At 41.3% G+C, this 10,286-nt stretch overlaps 2 protein-coding genes across 2 annotated transcripts; both read left to right on the forward strand.

Moving 5' to 3' along the window:
• Positions 1-100: 100 nt before the first annotated feature.
• GCK72_017691 (uncharacterized protein) lies at positions 101-3,644 on the forward strand (the record flags this gene model as incomplete). Its single annotated transcript, XM_003112482.2, has 6 exons — positions 101-139; positions 197-598; positions 643-1,569; positions 1,621-2,877; positions 2,922-3,221; positions 3,270-3,644. 6 exons carry the CDS (start codon positions 101-103, stop codon positions 3,642-3,644), a joined length of 3,300 nt encoding a protein of 1,099 aa, XP_003112530.2.
• A 2,693-nt stretch (positions 3,645-6,337) lies between these two features.
• On the forward strand, positions 6,338-7,370 carry GCK72_017692 (uncharacterized protein; the record flags this gene model as incomplete). Its single annotated transcript, XM_053732206.1, has 5 exons — positions 6,338-6,414; positions 6,462-6,522; positions 6,861-7,014; positions 7,058-7,257; positions 7,305-7,370. 5 exons carry the CDS (start codon positions 6,338-6,340, stop codon positions 7,368-7,370), a joined length of 558 nt encoding a protein of 185 aa, XP_053581119.1.
• Between the last annotated feature and the right edge of the window lie 2,916 nt (positions 7,371-10,286).

The following is a 10,286-nucleotide window of genomic DNA, read 5'->3' on the forward strand; positions in this document are numbered from 1 at the left end:
TTTCTCTCCCTTTTTCCGTTTCTTGCGCAATATATCCGTAATTTTTGTCTTTTTACTATCAAATTTCTATTATTTTTCAGGTTCTTGCACCAATACTAATATGTCGGCGAAAGCAGTCAGCGAGCTCTCCGGAAAGGAAGTAAGAAAAACTAATAAAACAACTTCCAATAAATGTAATTAATCAATCAATTTACAGGTTCTCTACAAGTACTTCGAGTCGACCGGTATCGTCAGTGCCCCGCATGCGTTTCACGTGAAGGCCGGTGACAAATTCGCCGATGTCGCGGCCAAGTACGATTGGCTCGCTCATGACAACAAAGGAGTTGTTAAGCCAGACCAGCTCATCAAGAGACGTGGAAAGCTGGGTCTGGTCAAGATTGGAACACCGAGCGAGTTGGAAGCATGGTTCGAGAAGACGGCGAACACATATGTGAAGGTTGGACAGACCGAGGGAAGACTCCACACATTCATCGTTGAACCGTTCTGCGCGCACACCGACGATGAAGAGATGTACATCGCCATTTACAGTGAGCGATGCAGAGATGTCATCATGTTCTACGAGCAAGGAGGAGTCGATATTGGAGATGTCGAAGAGAAGGTTGGTTTTGCTTATATTTTTTTTGTACAATTTACAATTTTCAGGCTCGCGCTGTCCACATCCCAGTCAAGCTCGATGACAGTGAGATGTCCATCACAGAAAGAGAACTTGATGTTCTTCTGGGACCATGTAAAGAGAAGGATGTCATCCGAAAGTTTGTGAAGAATCTGTATGAAGCTTACAAGACTCTTCATTTCACCTATTTGGAAATCAATCCATTCGTTCTCACCAATGGAAAGATTCACATTTTGGACTTGGCTGCGAAGCTTGATGAGACCGCCAACTTTTTGTGTTCTGATAAGTGGAGTAGCCGAACGGCTTCAGCACGGATTGCTCGCTCAATCGAGTTTCCTGCTCCATTCGGGCGTGACCTCACCACTGAAGAACAATACATCTCGGATATGGATGCGAAGACTGGAGCATCTCTCAAGTTAACAATTCTCAATCGTCAAGGACGTGTATGGACGATGGTCGCTGGTGGAGGTGCTTCTGTTGTTTTCACAGACACTGTCTGTGATCTAGGAGGTGCTTCCGAGTTGGCCAACTACGGAGAGTATTCCGGTGATCCGTCGGAATCACAGACGTACGAATACGCAAAGACTATTCTCTCCGTTATGACTGAAGGGACTCCAAGACCTGATGGAAAGGTTCTCATCATCGGTGGATCCATTGCAAACTTCACAAATGTTGCTAAGACTTTCGGAGGAATCGTTCGTGCCTTCGAAACGTTCATCGATAAACTCAAGGAACACAAAGTTTCAATTTACGTGAGAAGAGGTGGACCCAACTACCAAGAAGGTCTTCGTCGTGTTAAAGATGCAGCTACGAAACTCGAAATTCCGATTTATGTCTTCGGACCAGAGACCCACATGACTGCTATCGTTGGAGCTGCTCTTGGATTGAAGCCAATGCCAACAGTTCCAACTGCCCCACAAACGACTGGACAATTCCTTTTGAGTCCGGAAAGAAATGTAAGACTAAAGTTTTAGAACAAATAAGTTTTATTGATTTACTGATTTCAGACCGCCGGAACAGAGCGTCCACCTGCTTCTCCAGCTTCAACAACTCAACATGTCGAGCATCCACTCACTAGAAGACATCCTCTATACCAAAGCTTGTTTGAGAACGACACGAAAGCTGTCATCTGGGGACAGCAACACAAAGCTATTCAAGGAATGCTTGACTTCGATTACGTGTGCCGAAGACATTCTCCATCAGTCGTTGCTTCGACATATCCTTTCACTGGTGACAACAAGCAGAAGTTCTATTTCGGACAGAAGGAGATTCTCATCCCTGCTTACAAATCGATGGCCAAAGCATTCGCTAGTCACCCAGATGCCACTGTTATGGTCACTTTCGCTTCGATGAGATCAGTTTTCGAAACCGTGCTTGAAGCTTTGCAGTTCCCTCAAATCAAGGTGATTGCTATTATCGCTGAAGGAGTTCCTGAGAACCAAACAAGAAAGTTGCTCAAGGTTGCTGAAGACAAGGGAGTCACTCTTATCGGACCTGCCACTGTTGGTGGAATCAAGCCGGGATGCTTCAAAATCGGAAACACCGGAGGAATGATGGATAATATCCTTGCATCGAAACTCTACCGTCCAGGAAGTGTTGCCTACGTTTCTCGATCCGGAGGAATGTCCAATGAGTTGAACAACATCATCTCACAAAACACCAACGGTGTATACGAAGGAATTGCCATCGGAGGAGATCGTTACCCAGGAAGCACTTACACTGATCACGTTTTGAGATATCAACATGATGATCGAGTCAAGATGATTGTTCTCTTAGGAGAAGTTGGTGGCGTTGAAGAATATCGAATTGTGGAGCTTCTGAAGGCCAAGAAGATCACGAAGCCACTCATCGCTTGGTGTATCGGAACATGTGCTGATCACATCACTTCAGAAGTCCAATTTGGTCATGCTGGAGCCTCTGCCAATGGACAAGGAGAGACTGCTGCATGCAAAAACACTGCACTTCGTGTCGCCGGTGCTTTGGTCCCCGATTCATTCGACGATCTTGGAAATAAGATTCGTCAAACATATGAGGAGCTTCTTCGACTTCAGATTATCGTTCCACAACCGGAGGTGCCACCTCCAGCGGTTCCAATGGATTACGCATGGGCTCGTGAACTCGGATTGATCCGAAAGCCAGCATCATTCATGACATCAATCTGTGATGAACGCGGAGAAGAGCTCAACTACGCCGGAGTTCCAATCACGAAGGTTCTTGAGTCGGACATGGGAATTGGTGGAGTTCTTGGATTGCTTTGGTTCCAGGTATATTCTTTGCTTTGTCTTCGAAACTTATTTAAATTTTTCAGAAACGACTTCCTCCACACGCCAACAAGTTCATAGAAATCTGTCTGATGCTCACTGCTGATCACGGACCAGCCGTCTCAGGAGCACACAACACAATCGTTTGCGCTCGTGCTGGAAAAGATCTGATCTCTTCTCTCACTTCGGGACTTCTTACGATTGGAGATCGTTTCGGAGGAGCTTTGGATGGAGCTGCTCGTCAATTCTCAGAAGCATTCGATCAAGGATGGTCTCCGATGCAATTCGTTGGAGAGATGCGTAAACGCGGAACACACATTATGGGAATCGGGCATCGTGTTAAGAGCGTGAGTTTATAAGATGAGAGGAATTCAGAGAAAGTATTAATATTTCAGATCAACAATCCAGACAAGCGCGTCGAAATCCTAAAGCGATTCGCATTGAATAAGAAGGAGTTTGCTCAGGAGACACCATTGCTCGACTATGCTCTCGAGGTAGAGAAAATCACGACGGCAAAGAAGCCGAACCTCATTCTGAATGTCGATGGAGCCATCGCGATCATCTTCGTGGATATTCTTCGCAACAGTGGAATGTTCACCACTGCTGAGGCGCAAGAGGTCATCGAGATAGGTGCACTCAACGGAATGTTCGTGCTCGGGCGCTCGATTGGATTCATTGGTCACTACTTGGATCAATCTCGTCTCAAGCAAGGCCTCTACCGTCATCCATGGGACGACATTTCTTACATTATGCCAGAGAGAAACTTGTAAATTTGATCATCATTTTCCCCACTCACCATTTTTTTATAGCACCCCCAAGATTGCCAAATCTAGAAAAGAACTGTACAATGAATTATTTTGATTCAGTAAAACGCTTTTGTATTCTAATTCGGGAAAGAAATCGCATAAGAAAATGCGGGAAAATAATAGAAAACGTTTAGAAGGATTGTGGGTGACAGATGTTGTGCAACAATAATGATCGGAAGAAGATGGCAGTCAGTCAGTGAAGCGAGAAAAGAGAAAGCTGCCAAAATGGACTGTGTGACATCTGTCAAGCCATTTTATTGCCAACCCTCTAATTAACGGATTTCTGACGGGAGAGTGGTGCAGATGGAAAGCGATTCGGGTTGATGATTGCGTAAGAAAATCAGTGGTGAAGAAGAAAAAGAGAAGAGTATCTATCCAAAAGAAGCGAATGGAAAAGGGACCGAATCGATTTTAAGAATGCATTTATTTGAGGGCAAAAAGAAGTGAAGGTTCCGTCATAATCTTCATGTTCTCTTTCATTCTCGTCTCCATGGTGACCCGCTCATAAATTCTGAAGAGTCAGCTCTGCTCCACTCAGGAATTGTTAATTAGATGCCCTTTTAGAAAGAGTTGCATCGTTTCCTTTTTCAGATTGAACTGTTTGTGTCTGGTATCAAAAGATGTAAAATAACTTTAATATACTAAGCGCCTCTTCTTGAAAGGATTATATTTACATTCCTATCTCTTCAGATACCATTTCAGCTTTTTTCAGAGTTTTATTTGGGACACTTACCACAAAGAGGGAGAGAGAACAATTGACTGGTACACTCTCATCACTCATTGTGCTCTACGGACGTCTCCGATATTTAATTGCATGAGCTCATTCCTAGCCTTAATTAGAATGATTGAGTTTTTTTCTTGATAAAGGAAGAAAATCATGAGTACATTTGCATTTACAGATAATTTTCAGAGTTTCTTTTCATAGTTTAGGAATGTGCACTAAATTGGCTCACACTTACAGTAAGTTTAATGAAATTACAGTACTTCTCTTTGCGTGTTCTGCTTAATTATTGAAATAAACTGTTTTCAAAGAATATTGTTACATCTGTTGACGAGAAGTGTATAAGAAAATGAAAAAAAGTGCACGGAAAATAATAGATTTGTCTCTAGAAATTTACTGTTCTCGAGTAACGCGTCACGTCGTTGAAGCTTACGAGAGTTTAATGAAAAGTTGAAATATGATCCATCATCAACTCATTGTCTTGAATTTATCGAGCTCATTGAAATTATTGTATTCTGTTATTCTATTTGAATGCTTGTATGGTTTTCAATAAAGATTTTCGTTCGGATTTGTTCTTTATTTTTCAACCAAAGAGAACATTGTGGATGTGTCGTAACTTCTGGTATAGCTCACATTCAGATTTCACATTGCTCTAGAAATGACAATATACATTCCCAAAAGTTTATAGTTTATCGCATTACTACTCTTTCCGAAATGAAAAAAAGATTATTTTGAGATCATGAAGATTATATTCTAAACAACTGACACTGTGAGACTCAGTTTGAAGCAATTGTTCTCTTGAGCTCAAATAGATAAAAGACAAAAGTCGGAATAATATACAACACACCTACTTTTTCAGATTCTCATCTCAATAAGAGCAATTGCAGTTGAAGCATTCCAACTGTTTGACCTTTTTCCATTCGTATAAAAGCAGCATAATATCCACTACAGAATTCTATAGATTTTTTATATCTTCTATGATCTCGGTCTGGAATATATTGGACCAATATGACATATGGCTCCGAACTCACCAAAAAGAAAAACAAGTTCTTGAGGTGATTTTTTAAGATGCGAATAAGACAATTTAGAGGAAAATGATTTAGATAATCTGAAGTGTCGAAAAAGCAAAAGATTCAAAAGGACAACTTTAAAGATTATTGAGCGCAATGTTTGTTTTTCTGTTATTATTCTGAGATTTCTGGAACTCTCAAAATCTGAACATGCACGAATCTTGTTATGAGGAGTTTCAGATGTTTCAGATGTGATAAGACTGGTATCATCTGTTTTCCACTCTACAATCACAGATTAGCACCTCAATGAATTCAAACACAACTTGGTTGAATCAGAAATTTGGATGATCCTTTTCAAGAACTAAAATTATTAAATGTTTCATTTTTTGAGAGGAAAACAAAAGCATACTTTATTTCAGAAGCTTATGATGATCAACATGAATCATAACTCTCAGTTAAAAACCATTCAGAATCAAAATATCAACATCTTCGGAACCCGTTAGCCTTTAAAAAGCACATATTCCAAGTGTACCAATATCTAAAATGGGAAATCAATTAACGAGAGAAGCTTCAACTTTTCAACAAGATTTTTTGATTAAAAGGAACACTGGAAAGATTTAGCGGTGAAGAAGAGTCGGCGCGAACACCAGAAAGATGATAATTTCAATTCAAAAAAGTGGGAACTCCGGTAAGTCCAAAATTAACTAAATAATCATTTTTTAGTAGAATTTGATAATTTTCGATATTTCAAAAATTTTGGTGATTTCAGATGGAATTGCCGGTTGTCAACCCGAGTATCAACACACCAGAAAAAAAAGAAATTTTGGAAGGATCGAATCTTGCCGAGGATCCAAAAATCGCTCGAAGTCGCTAAAAATATTTTCGTCGGGAACCTAGTCTTCATCTTCGCTGTTCTCACCATCTACATGGTTCTGGTGTTGGAAGCGTACAGAGAGAATCAGAGCTACATTGGAGCATCGGAAAAGATTGAGGAAACGAAGAAGTGAGTTATCATTCGAAACACTTATTGTTGCTTACGAACTTATTCAGATCATTTGGATATTCTACCTATTATGGTCTGGTGTTCGGGGTGGTTCTGGAAGTCATAAGGGTAATTTTGTTTTCATTTTCTTACTATTACTTTTCCATCTATGAGCATGATCAATCTATTTTTGATCGGAACAAGCTGAACTTTGGAGTGTATACAGAAAGATATCCATGTTTTCTATTGCGATGTTAGTTCAGTGGTAACGGGGGGCAATGAAGAAGAGAGGTTGCTGGTTCGACTCCCGCCTACTTCTCAATTTTTTCTATCAAAATTTCGAGAATTCTACCCCATTTTTCTAGAATAAATCTTTTTTCGGGAAAGTATCACATTAACACTTGAACATTATTGTTAAGAAAAAGGAATTATGTCTTTCAGGTTCCATTACTCAACTTTATTTTCAGAATTCTCTTCGCCACTTCAAGAAGCCCCCAATGCCATTCTACGTCCCAACAATTGGATCCGTTATGTCTCTGGTACTAAGTATTGTTACTGTAATAGTTGGAAACGTGGATGACGCAGACTGGTTCAAACAAATCGCCATCGGATTCATTTACGGTAGGTAAAGTCTTCCAAACACACAGAAAAGAAGAATTTTCAGGAAAGACGATTGAGGTGACACTGTCTCGCTACACCATCTGGAATGGCTCTGCACAGGCTATTGGAGCATACATTGCACTGCATTTCGCCGTCCGAATGGCAATGATCATCGAAAACGCTGGATTTGCAAACAGTGTGCAATTGATTCGGATTACGAGATACACGATGACTGCTATTGCTCTTTTCTGCGGATATCAGTTGGTTCGTACTCATCCTAACACTAGAGAAAACACGTGATTGCTTTTCAGGCAGCAGAATCGGAAAAGTTGCAACGAGAGGTGTTTGTAAAAGAAGATCAACGACACCGAGAATAGAGAAGTCAGACCAGTGGACGAGGAAAACGGAGTGGAAATTCCCCTCATTTTGTCCCCTTTTTCCCCCGTATTTTTAGAGGTCCCAGCATCATGCTGGGGTGGTTCCTCTCTCTTTTTTCTTCTTTTTTTCTTATTTTGTCCCCTTTTTCCCCCGTATTTTTAGAGGTCCCAGCATCATGCTGGGGTGGTTCCTCTCTCTTTTTTCTTCTTTTTTTCTTATTTTTTCCCCTTTTTCCCCCGTATTTTTAGAGGTCCCAGCATCATGCTGGGGTGGTTCCTCTCCCTTTTTTCTTCTTTTTTTCTTATTTTGTCCCCTTTTTCCCCCGTATTTTTAGAGGTCCCAGCATCATGCTGGGGTGGTTCCTCTCCCTTTTTTCTTCTTTTTTTTCTTATTTTGTCCCCTTTTTCCCCCGTATTTTTAGAGGTCCCAGCATCATGCTGGGGTGGTTCCTCTCTCTTTTTTCTTCTTTTTTTTCTTATTTTGTCCCCTTTTTCCCCCGTATTTTTAGAGGTCCCAGCATCATGCTGGGGTGGTTCCTCTCTCTTTTTTCTTCTTTTTTTCTTATTTTTTCCCCTTTTTCCCCCGTATTTTTAGAGGTCCCAGCATCATGCTGGGGTGGTTCCTCTCCCTTTTTTCTTCTTTTTTTTCTTATTTTGTCCCCTTTTTCCCCCGTATTTTTAGAGGTCCCAGCATCATGCTGGGGTGGTTCCTCTCTCTTTTTTCTTCTTTTTTTCTTATTTTTTCCCCTTTTTCCCCCGTATTTTTAGAGGTCCCAGCATCATGCTGGGGTGGTTCCTCTCTCTTTTTTCTTCTTTTTTTTCTTATTTTGTCCCCTTTTTCCCCCGTATTTTTAGAGGTCCCAGCATCATGCTGGGGTGGTTCCTCTCCCTTTTTTCTTCTTTTTTTTCTTATTTTGTCCCCTTTTTCCCCCGTATTTTTAGAGGTCCCAGCATCATGCTGGGGTGGTTCCTCTCCCTTTTTTCTTCTTTTTTTCTTATTTTGTCCCCTTTTTCCCCCGTATTTTTAGAGGTCCCAGCATCATGCTGGGGTGGTTCCTCTCTCTTTTTTCTTCTTTTTTTCTTATTTTGTCCCCTTTTTCCCCCGTATTTTTAGAGGTCCCAGCATCATGCTGGGGTGGTTCCTAAAATCTTTATTGAAAACCATACAAGCATTCAAATAGAATAACAGAATACAATAATTTCAATGAGCTCGATAAATTCAAGACAATGAGTTGGTGATGGATCATATTTCAACTTTTCATTAAACTCTCGTAAGCTTCAACGACGTGACGCGTTACTCGAGAACGGTAAATTTCTAGAGACAAATCTATTATTTTCCGTGCACTTTTTTTCATTTTCTTATACACTTTTCGTCAACAGATGTAACAATATTCTTTGAAAACAGTTTATTTCAATAATCAAGCAGAAAAAGCAAACGAAAGTACTGTAATTTCAGTGAACTTACTGTAAGTGTGAGCCAATTTAGTGCACATTCTTAAATTATGAAAAGAATGTCTACCACTCAAAAAGGACAAAGTTAACCCGGCCAAAAACCAGAAAAACCGATCTAAGAATATGCACTTTTAACTGCAGGTCTGTCGCCACAGACAACAGACTTGCAGAACTACTCGAAGAGACAAATCGCATTAAATACGACATTATTGGTCTCTCAGAAACAAAAAGATCCGCAGAAGTGCATATGACAAATCGGGACGGAACCGGCGTAATACTTGGAAAACGCAACGACTCTTCTGTATCTGGCGGTGTAGGATTTATAATTAATAAATCCCTTATGCCAAAAATAAAAGAGATAAAGATAGTGAGTCATCGTATCGGATACATTACACTGCAAGTGAACAAGAATCAGTGCACTATCATACAAGGCTATGCACCCACCGCTGATTACGAAGAAGAAGAACATTCAAATTTCTACGAAAATCTAGAAGACGTGTACAAGTCATGCAAGAGTAGATATAAAATGGTCATAGGAGACTTTAATGCCAGAATCGGTGAAAGCATACTTGTCAAATCACGGGCCGGCCCGCGGGCCGGCCCGGGCCGGCCCGTTTGAGCCCGGCCCGGGCCGGGCCGGGCCGGGCCGGGCCGGGCCCGCTGAAAATTTCAGGGCCCGGGCCGGCCCGCAGGGCCCGCAGCAAAAAATTATTTTTGAAAAATAGAATTAAAAGTCTTGGAAATTAAATATTTTCTTCGGTTTATACTAAATCGAGGTCGGGGGATTCGATAAGACTACTTTCAGGAGCCTCCAGCAAGTTCTTGATCCTGATTCTGATCATCGGCTGATTATCACAGAGACTTTGAGAGGCTCAAAGTTTATAGTGACAAAATAACTTATTCTGACAATTTCCGTTTTCACTTGTTGTCTTTTTATAATTTCTAATCAATAATATGTTTGCCATGAAGTAGTAAACGAAAAAACAATGGGAAAACGACGAACATTTTTTTTTTCAATATTTTGACGGGCCGAACGGGCCGGGCCGGGCCGGGCCGGAAGATTTTTTTAGCGGGCCCGGCCCGGCCCGTGACAAGTATGGGTGAAAGGAAAGGAAACGAAGTATTCATTGGCCCACACTCCATGGAAAAGAGAAACGACAGTGGAGAGAGACTTGCCACGTTCTGCGAGGTCAACAGAGTATTCCACACGAACTCACAGTTCATAAAGCCGACTCACCGACGATGGACCTACATCAGTCCCGATAAACAACACAGACACGAGTTGGATCACATTCTTGCAAACGGAAAATACATCACCGACGTCTCTGTTGTTCCTTCATTCACAAACGGCAGCGATCACCGTATGCTACGAGCAAAAATCCACATAAACGCAAAGCAGGCGAAGTACGAGCAAGTGAAGAGAAGGAAGCCGCCTAGAAGAGTCCTAGACCCGACAGCAGCGTT

The sequence above is a fragment of the Caenorhabditis remanei genome, chromosome V (genome assembly GCF_010183535.1).
Source record: "Caenorhabditis remanei strain PX506 chromosome V, whole genome shotgun sequence".
Classification (NCBI taxonomy): Eukaryota; Metazoa; Nematoda; class Chromadorea; order Rhabditida; family Rhabditidae; genus Caenorhabditis; species Caenorhabditis remanei.